Genomic DNA, 14,608 nt, shown 5'->3' with positions numbered 1-14,608 from the left:
ACCTCCACAAAACAACACCGGATGCAGCATTCTTGTCATAAACACACCTGGCAAACTAAGGTGGGGATATGCTGAGCAGGCAGCTACTGGGCCTCTTCCTGGGTTTGAATAGGACTCAATGAGGAGCATCATCCCCACCATTGACCTTTTTCATTTCAACCCTCCCACCTCCTTAATGTGTTAGTAACATTCAGCCGTTGTTAAGAAACAATGTAATTCTTATTGTGCTTGGTTTTGTACAGTGGTAATTTATTTGACATACCATAGCTGATTTTAACGTATCCTAGGTACACAATGCAAACTGCAACCTGGCTTAGCACACAGGTTAGTTCATACTGCCTCAGTGAGTTTAAGCTGGCACTGTTATTTACTGATTAAGATGCAAACTCTTTGGAAAAACAGGGTGCGGGGTTTATAAATTTATTTCTGTATCCAACTTATTTTATGGCATATTCCTGTAATTCAAGTTCCAGTAATTTTTTTAAAGAAGAATTTCAATAGTCAGTCTCTTCTGTTCTTAGCCGCAGGGATCAGAGAAACAGAAATTCAGTCAGTAATTAACTGGATATTGGAAAACACAATAAAGGTTTGGGAAACAGTGAATTAGAACAAAATCAACAATTAAGACATGTTGCCAGCAATTATGTAAAAATGTTTACTCGTTAAAAACTTTTTTTCTCTCAGAATACAATTGTGCCACCACTTGGGACCATGGAACTTTGTAAAGGCAGGATCACTCGCAGGTAAGGTGTGCAAATTTCACTTTTTTTAGATCCTAAAATGCATCAGAAACAGTCGGGCTGATTCCTATTTAGCAGGAATTGAGATGAATGACTTACTCTGTGAAGTGTGGGGTCCAGTCTACTTTCTTAATAAAATAACCTGATGAGTGCAACAACAATAAATTACTGCCGACTGATTGGTGGAAACAGATCCTGGGCAAGGGAGTCATAGAACTGTGTATGCTGTCAAGTAAGTAGCTGAAAGGGAGGACTGGGGGATCTCACAGTTAAATAGATGACAGAACAGTCAAACATAAGAATTGAGAGGAGTTGTTAACAGGATCCTTTAAACTCCTCTGCCATCCGATAAGATCATTGTTGAGCGGACTACTGCTGATGCTCACCAATTCCTGACTATTTTTCAGCTCTTTACTTATGATCTTTCTTACTATCTACTTTTGCCTCGAATATACATTCAATGATGCTGCTCCCACCATATTTTCAAGAAAATTTCCAAAGACTCATGACCCTTGTGAGAAAAGAAACTCTTGAATGGTGACCCTTTAGTTTTAAACAGTAATCTTACATTTTCGACTCTCCCACAGAGGAAACATCTTTCACACATCCACACTGCTAAACCTCTCTGTCTAATATACTGCAATCAAGTCACCCTTACTTCTCTAAACCCTAGCAAATATAAACTTAGTCCATTCAGTCTTCCTCAAAAGGCAACCCACCCATCACATGTTAGTCTGGTAAAGCTTCTCTGGACTGATTCCAAAGCACGACACCTTTCCTTAAATCAGGAGACCAATACCCTGCATTGTACTCCAGACATAGTCTTATTAGTGCTCCTTGTAACTGAAGCATGACCTGCCTACAATATTCAATTTCCCTCAAAATAAACAGTAATGTTCTTAGCTTTCCTAATTAGTTACTGTTCCTGCATGCTAACCTTTTATGATTCATGCACAAAGTCACCAGGATCTGCACCTCAGTGCTGCAAATGCTCACCATTCAGATAATATGTTTATTTTTGGTAATTCTTGTGAAAATGGAAAATGAAGTTACTGTAACCATACTATTTATCCTGCAAGTGCAATTCAGGTCTGTTCAATGGCCAAGCTGAGGAAGGTGATGACAGCAATGCCGTTGAATACCAAGCATTGGAATTAAATGCTCTGGTTGGAGTCGTGTGGCATCAGTCTAACTACCACATATCAGCCAAGCCTAGATATTGTCTGGGTTTTGCTGCATTCAGGCACAGATTACATAGTTATCAGAGAAATTGTTAATCGATCTGTGCAATCATTATTGAACATCCCCAATTGTAACCTTATGATTTAGAGAAGGCCATTACTGAAGTATTTTAAGATGGTTGGGCTCAGGAAATCATTGTCTTGGTGCCAATAATCACAACAATCACCTTTTGCACAGCATATCACTCCAGCCAGTGGAGAGCATTTCCCATATTCCTATTTGACTTCAATTGTAGGTCCTCCTCGATGGACACTTGATCAAATGCTACACTTATGTCAAGGGTAGTCACTTTTCCTCATACCTGGAATCCAGCTATTCTGTTCAGGTATAGACTGATTATATAATGGGTTCTGGAAGCAAGCCTTCCTCATGGAACCCAAACTCAATAACAGTGAACAGATTAGTTCTGGGTGTCCTTACCAAAGGTGAAACTTTGGTCTGCTCAACACCCAATAGAAATTTCCAAATTCCTACCAGTTCTCCTACAGAGCCAGTAATTCACCCAGTAATTGGGTGTTACTCCTAAACATCCAGCTCCAAGTGACCAGGAGTGGCAGGATGCTCACACCTGGATCAAATGGATGGCATAAATTGAATAATGTTTTAGACCATCACCCATTCTGGCATGTAACAGGCAGCAAAATGATATTGTCCACCCTACAAAGTCAATTGTCAATCTCTCCCCAGTTCACAAGCTAGGTCCTGTTAACATCAGAGCCAAGCAGCGTGTGAGGGCTGAATGACATTACCAGTATGGTGCCAGGCCCTAACAAAGAGTCTGACCAGGAAAGAGATGAGAGAAAAACTGACATAAAATTGTCAAGACTTCCACCACATCTGTATCCAATTTTTTTTTAAGATACAGAAAACATTATCAGGATTTTACAGTTTACACAGCTTTGTTTTATTCTTAATATTGTGCATTTTTCACAATCTCAAAACATCTCAAAGCACTTCAAAATCAATTTTTTTTATTGTACTCAGTCTACTGTATAAAAATACTGTAGTAAATTTGTAAACAGGAACATTCCACACACAGTATTTAGATTAAAACAATAAAATAAACTGTTTCAATGAGATTAGATGTGGGATAAATGTTGACGAAAATGTTGCAAAATCTCCCTCCACTTTTCTATCCCTTGCCTAATGCTGACACATGTAGTCAGTACAAATGCCTAGTTGATCCTGGAGGGAAACAAAATCTTTTTCCCTACTTTCCACCATATTTGCATCAGAGTCCCCTTTGAGTCATTGTGTATAATAGCACTACTTTATCCTGCTCTTGTGATAGGACAGACTCATAGAACCAAAAATATTCTGACACAGAAGGATGGCATTTGGTACATTACATCTGTGCTAGGCAATTTCTGGAAAAAAAGAAAAATCAATAATACCAGCAATGAAGGGATCTGTGTTCAGCCAGCGAGAGAACATTTTATGATGTTGAAGAAAAGCAATCGACAGTTGTTATCATTTCCAAGAGACTGACAATTCTACCACATGCAATACGTTGTGATCAACTGCTGTTGTTGGTTGAATTATTTTCTAAATTGTAGTAACTCCAAATTTCTTTAAAAATAAAGAGGAAAATAAATATAACTCAGCATAACTGTAATTAAAGCATAACAAGAAATAGGAGTAGGCCATCCTAACTGCAGACCTGCTCTGCCATTCGATCATATTATGCCAGATCTTTTCCCTCAACTCCAGTTTCTCACTGTGTGTACATCACTTGATTTTCTTTGTATCCAAAACAAAAATTGATCTGGGTCTTGAAAATGCTCAATGAATAAGCATTCACCTTGGGTCAGAATGCCAAAGATTCCTAATCTTCTAAGAAGAATTTTCTTCTCATCTCAGTCCCAAATGGCCACTCTTTTATATTGAGACTGTAACCCCTTATTGTGTACTCACTAAATGAAGAGGAAACTTGCTCCCAGTATTTACTCCTAACAAGCTCTTTAAGAATGTAACATTTTCATCTATGTATCCCTCTCTATTTTCAACACTACGAAATATAGGCCAAATCGACAAATTTCTCCTCAAAGCAACAATCCCCTCATTCTGGAAATTAGGAAAGATGACTAAAACAGCACACAGTATGCCGGGTGTCTGCTTTCCTAATTGTGTCATGTAGTATCTGTATTAACTTTTTGTGATCCTGGTACAAAGATACCCAAGTTCTTCTCACTTTTTAAAAACATTCTGGTTTATTGCTTTTCCTAATAATAGAAGATGATTTCATATTACTCTACATTATTTTGTACCTGACACATTTGTACCCAGTCACCATGTTTTGACAGGCACTTTGCACCCTCCATATAGATTATTTTCCCACTAGATTGTGTAATGCCAGCAAACTTACATACAATACAGTCAGTCCCCTCATCTAATTCATTCATGTTAAATTGTAAATTGGTGAGGCCCAAATAAAGGGCCTGACGTACTCCATTATTTGCAGCCTCCCCAAACATTCTTAGACTCCCACTCTATTTTCTGTCTATTAGTAATCATTATTTGCATGCTAATACATTAAATTAAAGCCCTTAAACACTAATTTCCTGAAATAACCTCATGTGATATCTAATAATAAATTATTATTTGTGATAATATCACCTAATATCATCTATTAGCGAATTCTACTGAAATGTCAAATATACTACATTCACTTATGGCACTCTATATACCCTCTGAGCTACAACTTCAAAAATGCTAACAGATTTATCAAATATATATATGCTCTGACTTTACTAAACTATATAAGTATTTCCTAAGTGCCCTGTTTATCTTATCAGTAATATAGATTAAGCATCACTGATGTCAGGCTAATTGGCTTAATTGTGTAATAAAACTTGAAAATGAAAGATCATAATCGTTTAAATTAGTGCATTAACAGAGGACTATTTAATAAACATTACAGCAGCGAATATGCAAGAGTGGTTGAAGAACTGAAGTGTGAAGGTGGCACTTACAACAATCTGCAAACAGCAAGAGAGACATTTAAACAAATCCCAAAAGATATATACGGGCAACCTGACACCTATCGCTGGAAGACAGAATATGATTCATCATACAACATAAACCCTGATGTAAGTTATAATTAATAGGCAAGTGAAACTTGATTCACTGACTTGTTATATAATACCTAGGCTGCATTACTGACTCTGCTGAATCCATTTACAGGGCACTTGGAAGTAAAAACACTGGTGACATGCTTCACAAAGTTCAACAGGCTTGAAAAGGCATTTGGAAAAATGTTTTCTGTCTACTGTTAATGTCTAATAAATACACAAAGTTCACACTTAATCCTATGCATTGTGATTTTGTTTCATTAGAATTTATATTTGCATTTAAATAATGAAATTACCTATTACAAAACAATTCTGAAGCTATTAAAATAAAAGCACCTCCCTTTTGTAATGAAATAAAACAAATGCCCATCGTAATAATTTTTTTAAGAAGAGGAGCTGTAGGATATAACTTAAATGCTTTGATTGAGTTAACTTGAGGGTCTTCTGAATAAATTATGGCAAAAAATACAAACATGATCTACAGTAGTTTTTGTTACCAGGTTAATTCAAACAACAATTAACATAAATTTAATCTTTAACTACAAACTCCAACATTAAACATAACTTGAGTGATTTCAGTGCTCTTAATTCTAAATGTTTGCCAAAATAGTATCCATTCACAATTTCAGTTTGTTATATTATTTGATGGAAGTGACTCACTGGTGTATTGTTTTAGCAAGGTGTACATGAATTGTAAGAATATGGTGGTGTTTCAGGTATTCTAAACTTCCAGTTAACGATGACCTTAAGAGCTATTAATGTACAGAACTGAAATTGTAAATTAAGTGCTTCATACAATATCAGGAATATTTTCAACATAACACAAACATTAATCTTAAATTTATGCAGAAAAATCAGGGCAGGGTGTTGAAATTACTCAACCCTGTCCTGCTCTGCGATTAGAAAAGTTGGATCATGGACTCCCTTGATTTTCCAACACCAATCCATTTAACTGAAAGAAAACCAATGCAAATTTTAGTCAGTCATTGTCCAATGTTAGCACAAAAAAAAAATCAGGTATTTCTTTACTATTAAAACAACTTGTAAATATTAAGTAAAAATCCTGAGTAGATCACAATGATGAATGTATTGCTTAAAAATATACAGTCCTTTTTTACAAAATCTTATTAAATAACTTCCTTCCGTACAATTCCTGGAAACTCACTTGGGACTGCCACGTGATTTTCAATGAATCTGATGTAGTTTTGAGCCTTAGGTGGCAGATCGTCCCATGTCCGAGCATTGCTGATTCTGCTCTTCCAGCCCGGAAGTGTTTCATACTCAACCTCTACTTGGTTCAGGGTTTCCTGGTTTGCTAGAGGAATGGATAAAACATAACCATGAGGTAACAATACTACTCTAAACTATTATTCTATCTGAGAATGAGGCACAAAAAATTTTACATGAGAACTAAAATGTCTCCATAAAAGCTATTAAGCAGAAAGCCAAAATATATGAGGAAAGTAGCAGACACAATGTAACAAACTATTTCTTCAAACTGTAGAAGAGGAATAAAAGGACATAGCAGATGGTGATGCATTTTTGTAGTCAGGTGGTTTTAGATTTAAAAAGTAAAATCTGGAATCTGAAATGAAATCAGAAAATGCCAGAAATACTCAGCAGATCAGGTGCTGTTTGTGGAGGAAAAAAAACAAAATTAACACTTCAAGACATTTTTCTTTCATGACAAAGGTTAGAGATGCATCAGGTTTTAAACAAACAGATGCAGAGGAAGGCAGAGGAGGAAAGAACAAAAGGGATAGAGTAAAAGGCAGGAGTGATTAAATGGCAAAATGGTTGTAACAAGGCAAAAGGAGAGGGCAACGGGATAAGAGAAAACAGATCGATCTAGAGGAGCTCTAAATGATGTCAATTCCAGCAGCTGCTGTCTGGAAAGATGGAAGATGCAGTTAATATCTGAAATTGACAGACTGATGTTCAATCAAGACTATTGTATAGTGTTCATTACCTGATTTTCCTTTAGTTTCTGCTGTACTTCATTCACGTATGAGACTCAGAACTAAGAAGTCAGAGTGGAAAGGGACTAATAATTAATATGATGGATGCCGAAACCTCAAGATCACATGATGGAAGGGTATAGGGAAAACAGCAGGTGTTGCATTACCTGTATTTGCATGGAGGTACCGTATAAAATTGGTTAATGGGAGTTATGGTTGCTATTTAAAGTGTGGACCAGGGTGTTGCTAATAGAACAATCCATTCAAAATTCTGAAAGGGAATGAGAGAAGTTAAGGTATGGTCGTTACAGTGGAAAGTGATTTGCCAAGTCACGAGGCTAACGGGATGGAAGGTGAAGACAAAGGAAAACCTGTCAAAATCCTGGAAGGGAAAGAGTAAGGGATGTGTGGGCAATGGGATAGAAACGGTCAAAGGCTGAGTCAGTGGGTGGATGGAAGTCTTTGGTTGAGAAAGTTAGACATGTCAGAAGCAACAGTATGGACAGCTGCATTGTCAGAACAGAGACAAGTGAGTTGAAGAAACTGGAGGAATGGTAAAGAGTCTACATAGGAAGTGGGCTGACAATGAGTGTACTTTTGGGAGCTGGGACAAGATGGTATTAATATGGCAGTGAGAATGAGGACTAGTACTTCCAGAGGCCCAGGTAATGATCTACTAACAGGGGTGCACATCTGTCACAAAAGCAGATGACATTTAATTAATAAATCAGGAATTGAAAGCTTTTCTCTGTAATGGTGAGCATGAAACCATTACCAATTGTCGTAAAAAAAAGAGATCAAGTTCAATAATATCCTTCAAGGAAGGAAATCTACCATCTCTCCCTGGTCTCCAGACTCACAGCAATGTGGGTGACTCCTAACTGCCCAATGAAATCATCCTGAAAGCCAATCAGATCAAGGACATTTTGAGATGGGTATCAAATGCTGGAACTCTCATTAGAGATAAATAAACAAAAGGAAAAAAATCAATGATGTAGATTTGGCCTTGCACTCATTCATATAACTGTTCCTCGCTTGGTAGCTAGCTATTTGAAGGTAGAAAGTACGTGAAGAAACAGTATTCCTTGGTGATAGGCAAGTGGTAATATAGAGTTACATTGGAATATATGACTTAGCAGTAGAAGTAGACCATTTTATTCTTCAAGCCTTCTGGGGAAGTGAATTACAAATTCTAATGGCCTTCAGAGAAGAAAATCAGCTCCTCATCTCTATCTTAAAAGAGAGGCTTGTTCTTAAACTTAGTCTCTAGTTTTAATCTTCCCCAAAAGAGTTCCCTCAACCTGTCAAGACCCCTCAATCTGGTATGTTTCACTAAGATCATATCTCATTCTTCTAAGCTTTAAAGAAAATAGACCTAACCTGTTTAAAATTTCTTTGTAAGGTAAGCTCTTCATCTCAGAAATGAGTCAAGTATACTTTTTCTGAAATGCTTCCTAAGCATTTAAATTGCTTTTCAAGTAAGGAGACCCAAACAGATACTTCTTAGTATTCCAACAGTGTTGAAACAGGCCCTTCAGCCCATCATGTCCATGCCTACCCTTACAGCATCCCACCCAGAATCATCCCCTTGCAACCCACCTAACCTACACATCTCTGAACACTATGGGCACTTTAGCAATGGCCAATCCGCCCAGCCTGCACGTATTTGGACCGTGGGAGGAAACTGGAGCACCCAGAGGAAACCCACGTAGACATTGGGAGAATGTGCAAACTCTACACAGACAGTTGCCCAAGGTTAGATTCGAACCCGGGCCCCTGGCACTGTGAAGCAGCAGTGGTAACCACTGAGCCTACTGCTCTGTGCAGCTGCAGTAAATCTCCCTACGTTTATATTCCATTCTTCCTGCAATAAATGCCAACATTCCATCTACCTCCCTAATCTCTTACTATGCCTGTAAACTAACTTTGTGATTCATGTACAATGGCATAGATATTTCTGCAATATTTCAACATTCTGAATTCTGTCAGGATAATAAGCATGGGATTTTTGGCTGCATCCACAAATCTGGAATGCTTCATAAAAAGAATGCAAAGAAAACATGCACAAAGTTCCTTCTACTGGGTGAATGTGTAGCTGTTATGTAATGTCAAGCATATGTTCAGTCTGAGTCAATCCAAAATTCCCCTCAATTCCATTCAAGTCACAAGGTTTCAGGCGGGTTTCTTCAAGCATAAAAACAAAGCTCAACTCACCAGACAGTAACCTGAGCAGAGCTGCAGCTCTTACCAGAGCTTTCACTGACCAAATCATGGGCATTCAGAAACAAGTCCCACCCTTTGATGCACACAAGCTGATCAATGAGGAATGCTCATCCCCTTTCACTACTCCAGCCACTTGAACAGATCTTTCTATTTTATGAACTCTCATCCCTGCGGATGTGAACTGCCATTTACTAATATGAGTCATGCCCACAGTTCACTCATCATATACAAATCAAAATCCTGGGACTCCACCTCTGACAGCATTGTGGGTGCAGCTCATCACCACTTTCTCAAGAGCAACTGAAATGGGCTATAAAACTGTCCCAAGGCTATATGAAAAAGAAGTTATCAGCTAGTTTGTGTCAAACGACAACATAATCAGTTGGTTGCCATGGACACTTTATTCATTTCATGTTCATTTTGGAGATGTTGAAAATCTCACCCATGAAATCACAAGAATATTCTAGGAACAGAATACATTCTTCCACATAAAAGCACTATCATATGGCTTAAACAATATATGTGAGAAATATTTAAAGTATTTCAAAATATATAGGTAGTTGAGCTTTATGAAGAAAATTTGAGTGACTTCAACCTATGTTCCAAATGCTGACTGCCTTGGAAATTTGTTTGTGACAATCCTAACAGTTTTGGTTTTATATTACAAGATGAACCATAATTTTGCTTCTGGTACTTCTTCTCTGAAACTCTATTTCAACATGTTGGGTTGAGATTTTAGTTTGTGAAGCTGTTCCCGTCTTCTTGCATTGAAACAAGCTAAGTTGAAAACTAACAAAATGACGAGGCTACAACATTTGTTTGCATACAATACCTGGAAAATATGGAATTCGCTTTCCATTCAATTTGTAAGCTAAACCGATTTTAATCTCATCAAGGATCTCCAGGATATCCAGCTTCATTAGAGCCAACCTATGGGTACAGCAATAATATTACTGTTAGAATTGAATGCGGGTCCCAATTTTATTAATCTCGCCTATTGGTTGACAACTTTTAGTATTTTTGATACCTGGGTAGAAATGCACTTATGTACCACAGTGTCCTAAGTTTTGGTTCAGATATTCTATTCAGAGCACATTGAGGTGCTTTGGAATAAATACATCACATTTTCCAAGTTGTGCGGGCTTCTGTTGCATCTTTCTGTTGGCAAATTTGAATCCAGGTATGTATATTGGGAGATGGCTTTGTTCAATAAAGTGTGTGTGTTTTTTGCATTTTAATTGACTAAACCAATTGAGGATCACTTAATTGGGGAGGAGCATTTTTTAAAAATACATTACTAGAAGGGGATTTCGTAAACAAACAATCAAAGCTACATCATTAGGAATTTGAGAAAATTGGCACATTGGTTATCATAACAATGCTGTTTGTGTGACAGTAACTTAGCTTCAGGAGATCTTATGATTCACATCATTTTATTTTCTGTCAGGCATTACAAATGCCCAATAAATGTAAAGAACATTGAGGTTGTATTGAGCCAAATCAGACACTGGGATGAATGTGTGATTAATGTAGGTGTGTGGCAAGATGAAAATCTGAATCTATTTTACATCTGTCCTGATTTTTATTCTATTGAATGCTATTCAGTTTTCTCCTCATTCTCTAGGAACAGTGACTCATATGAGAATGAAACTTCACAGCTGAAACATAGGTATTTAGGCATGGCGGAAGAGAAGCAGTATCACATCAAAGATGTATCTTTAACGATGAATTGATTTGTCATGTTCTGATAATGTAAAAGGCACTACATAAATTGAAGTTTTTTTTACCATTAGCACATACAATGGAATTTGGTACTCACGCAGTAAATCCATTAATCATATTAGCATATTTCAGTATGACTAGATCTAACCAGCCACAGCGTCTCTTCCTGCCTGTAGTTACACCCACTTCATTGCCTCGAGATTGTAGTAGCTCACCGATTTCCTGAAATATTTCAGTTAAAATTCAGCAATTGATGCACTAAGCAAACTTAATCTTGGTTTGCAGGAGTACTCTGTAATTGGTATAAAACCATATACATACAAGTAGTAACTTAAAACAAATGCTCTACCATTCAAATATTACCATCATAACGTCTGCCTTTAAGATAATATCAATACAAGTTCAGATAATTGTGGTAATTATGGAAATTTATTAGGGGATTAGGGGGCAGCACAGTGGCTCTGTGGTTAGCATTGCTGTCTCACAGTGCCAGGGACACGAGTTCGATTCTACCCTGGGGTGACTGTCTGTGTGGAGTTTGTATGCTCTTCCCGCGTCTGCATGCGTTCCTGCCAGGGGCTCTGCTTTTCTCCCACAGTCCAAAGAGGTGCCGGTTAGCTGGATTAGCCATGCTAAATTGTCCCATAGTATCCAGGACTCATGCAGGCTAGGGGAATTAGCCATTTGAAATGTGGGTGATGGAGATGGGGGAGCTCTTCAGAGGGTTGGTGCAGACTCAATGGACCAAATGGCCTCTAGCTGCACTGCAGGGATTCTATGATTTTATTATGGTTTTGATGTAAGCCCCATTAACTGTTATAGGGTCTGAGCAATGTATGCAGTGGCGAGATGTGTGGCAAAATTGAACCAACAACTACAACGAGGCCTTTCTGAATGTCAGGAACAATATTCACCAGTGTTTATGTTTCTCATGGCAAGATTCCCACCTGGCAGTGGAGAGTTGCCAATGACAGCAATTATTGGTTCTTAAACAGTTTGTTAACACCCAACTTGCATCATTAATATTCATCCTCCAATTTTACCAACATCATCAAACACGTTCAACGTCAGGAAAACTTGCTCTGGTGCCCTTGTTCAGCACCTGGAGGCTACAACTCACTGCTTGCTCTCAAAGAGCTCCATACTAGACAGAGTTCTGAGCTCACACTGGCCACGCACACCTCAAACAGCTCCATATTGGACAGAGATAACAAAGTGTGGAGCTGGATGAACACAACAGGCCAAGCAGCATCTTAAAAGCACAAAAGCTGATGTTTCGGGCCTAGACCCTTCATCAGAGAGGGGGATGGGGAGAGGGTTCTGAAATAAATAGGGAGAGAGGGGGAGGCGGACCGAAGATGGATAGAAGAGAAGATAGGTGGAGAGGAGAGTGTGGGTGGGCAGGTAGGGAGGGGATAGGTCAGTCCGGGGAGGACGGACGGGTCAAGGAGATGGGATGAGGTTAGTAGGTGGGAAATGGAGGTGCGGCTTGAGGTGGGAGGAGGGGATGGGTGAGAGGAAGAACAGGTTAGGGAGGGGGGGGCTCTTCTCCCGCTGGCTCAGTGCTCACTCACTTGGAGCCTAACAAGGCATTTCTGCATTTTGCCTCTCAGCCAGATGTAAGTGACTCATATTACTGTTGTATTATGTCATTTAGTGCAGACACAAAGGGAGGAAGTTGTTACTGTTGTCAGCAGATCTCTGCCAGGACACAGGGTTCTTAAACTGTTTACTAACCTTCTCTCAGTGGGTTCGAGCACAATAATTCAACAGCAGCCTCCAACAGCACTTGCATTTCTTCTCATACAACAAACCTACCCTCTGAGTAATTAGTCTGGTGAACAAACTACCCACAATACTCCAGATGCTCCATTACCAAAGCCCTGAACATCTGCAGTAAGATTTTCATGCCCTTGCAAACGGTGAGTAGATTATTATTTAAACAAACTGTCCAGACATGTAATGACACATCTGGGGCAGGTGGGGCTTGAACCCAGATCTTCTGGCCCAGAGGTAGGGACACTCCCACTCGGCCACAAGACCTTTCTAGCAAACCTAGTTTTTGAGGAGCAAATTATTGTAGATGCTGGAATCTGTGCTGAAAACAAGAAATGCTGGAAAAGACAGCTGGTTAGGCAGCTTCCATGGGGGGTGATAAAGCTAATGTTCTGAGTCTAGATGACTCTGAATCTATTATCATAAAACACTCCAAACTTACATTTTTGAGTTCTGTTGGGAATGCCCCAATACCCACTCTAGTGGTATAGGCTTTGGCAACACCATAAACTGCTCCAATGTTCGATGGAGGAATGCCCAGGCCTGTGCATACACCTCCAGCTGTGCAGTTTGACGATGTCACGAATGGATAAGTTCCTTTGAATATAAAAAAAACGGATTACAGTTTCTGCAGCATTCTTTTAGTTAGGCTTAATAAACAACTAACATTTTTCAAGATGTTGATCCAATGGCTATGAAATTATAAACAGGCATAAATTACTTATTCATACTTGAAAAGTATTTTGTTCAAAACAATAATGCAGAATTGTATATTTGACTTTTAATTATTAGCATTCTTGGTTAAGCTCAAGTCAGGCGATTAAAACTATACCATAACTCCTGCTACTGGTTGGAAAGGTATCAGGAATATGTGTACATGTGCACTTGGCTTGCCACGGGGCCGTTGATGAATGCCCAGATTGTCTTACCAAAAATGCAGAAACATATTGTGTAACCTGCACGCTAGTTTTACATGCAAAAAGGCCAGTTTAACTTCAACTTTAACCATCAAACAAAATGTTCATATATAACTAATCATATTTAAAGCAGTGATCAAGTTAGATAATGTTGGCGTAGAAAGTTCTCATAATAGTATGGCAACTCAACTTGTGGACAATGGCATCTTGAATCAGAGAACTGTAGTTTTGAGGCCTACATGTGGTGATGACGTTTTTCTTGAATATTTACTGTATTGAAAAAAATCAATTGTGCAACTGCACCATTAAAGTTACTAATTAGTAGCTGGAATTAAAGCATTCACTTGCCACTCTCGGCTATCTTGTATTCACTACTTGAATAACTGGATCCAATTAACCGATATTATTGTAAAGGAGATAGTGACTAAACAGCAGCTTGCAAAAAAGGTATGTAATTGAGCAACTGACAAAAAGAACAGCTCCTAAAACATGTGTGCCATTATTTTCATTGGGATCTGGGAAACATGGAGAAGACCTCTGTCGAATTGAAAATCAAGTATCAGAGTCGAGCAAAATGTTGCAAGGCAGGATCAGTGCCTCGTACAATCAGACTAAAGGTTGAGGCAGAATTAAACCTACTTGACAGGGCTCAGAAAGGATTTCCAATGATGTTGCCAGGGTGGAGGATTTGAGCTATGGGGAGGCTGAATAGATTACTTTCCCTGCAGTTTTGGAGGCTGAGGGGTGAACTTGGAGGTTTATAGAATCATGAGGGGCATGGATACGATGAATAGCCAAGGCCTTTTCCTTCGAGTAGGGGAGTCAAAACTAGAGGGCATAGCTTTAAGGTGAAGGGGGAAAGATTTAAAATGAAAGTAAGGGGCAACGTTTTCCAAGCAGAGGATGGTGTGTGTATGGAATGAGCTGCCAGAGGAAGTGGTGGAAGCAGGTACAATTAG

At 38.7% G+C, this 14,608-nt stretch overlaps 1 protein-coding gene across 2 annotated transcripts in view; it reads right to left on the bottom strand.

Moving 5' to 3' along the window:
- The window catches only part of adss1 (adenylosuccinate synthase 1), a 62,135-nt gene that overhangs the window by 21,233 nt on the left and 26,294 nt on the right, over positions 1-14,608 (bottom strand). Inside the window, exons 9-13 of one of the 2 annotated variants that reach the window (XM_048538568.1) lie at positions 13,175-13,329; positions 11,054-11,178; positions 10,067-10,164; positions 6,219-6,368; positions 2,956-6,005 (exon numbers count right to left, since the gene is read on the bottom strand). In XM_048538568.1, coding sequence (XP_048394525.1) covers positions 5,953-6,005; positions 6,219-6,368; positions 10,067-10,164; positions 11,054-11,178; positions 13,175-13,329 — 581 coding nt within the window. In that variant the 3' untranslated portion in view covers positions 2,956-5,952. Of the gene's footprint in view, positions 1-2,955; positions 6,006-6,218; positions 6,369-10,066; positions 10,165-11,053; positions 11,179-13,174; positions 13,330-14,608 lie in introns of those variants that run through there. The other variant, XM_048538569.2, reaches the window with a different exon arrangement.

The sequence above is a fragment of the Stegostoma tigrinum genome, chromosome 10 (genome assembly GCF_030684315.1).
Source record: "Stegostoma tigrinum isolate sSteTig4 chromosome 10, sSteTig4.hap1, whole genome shotgun sequence".
NCBI lineage: Eukaryota > Metazoa > Chordata > Chondrichthyes > Orectolobiformes > Stegostomatidae > Stegostoma > Stegostoma tigrinum.
This window is presented reverse-complemented; position numbering and strand designations above follow the sequence as displayed.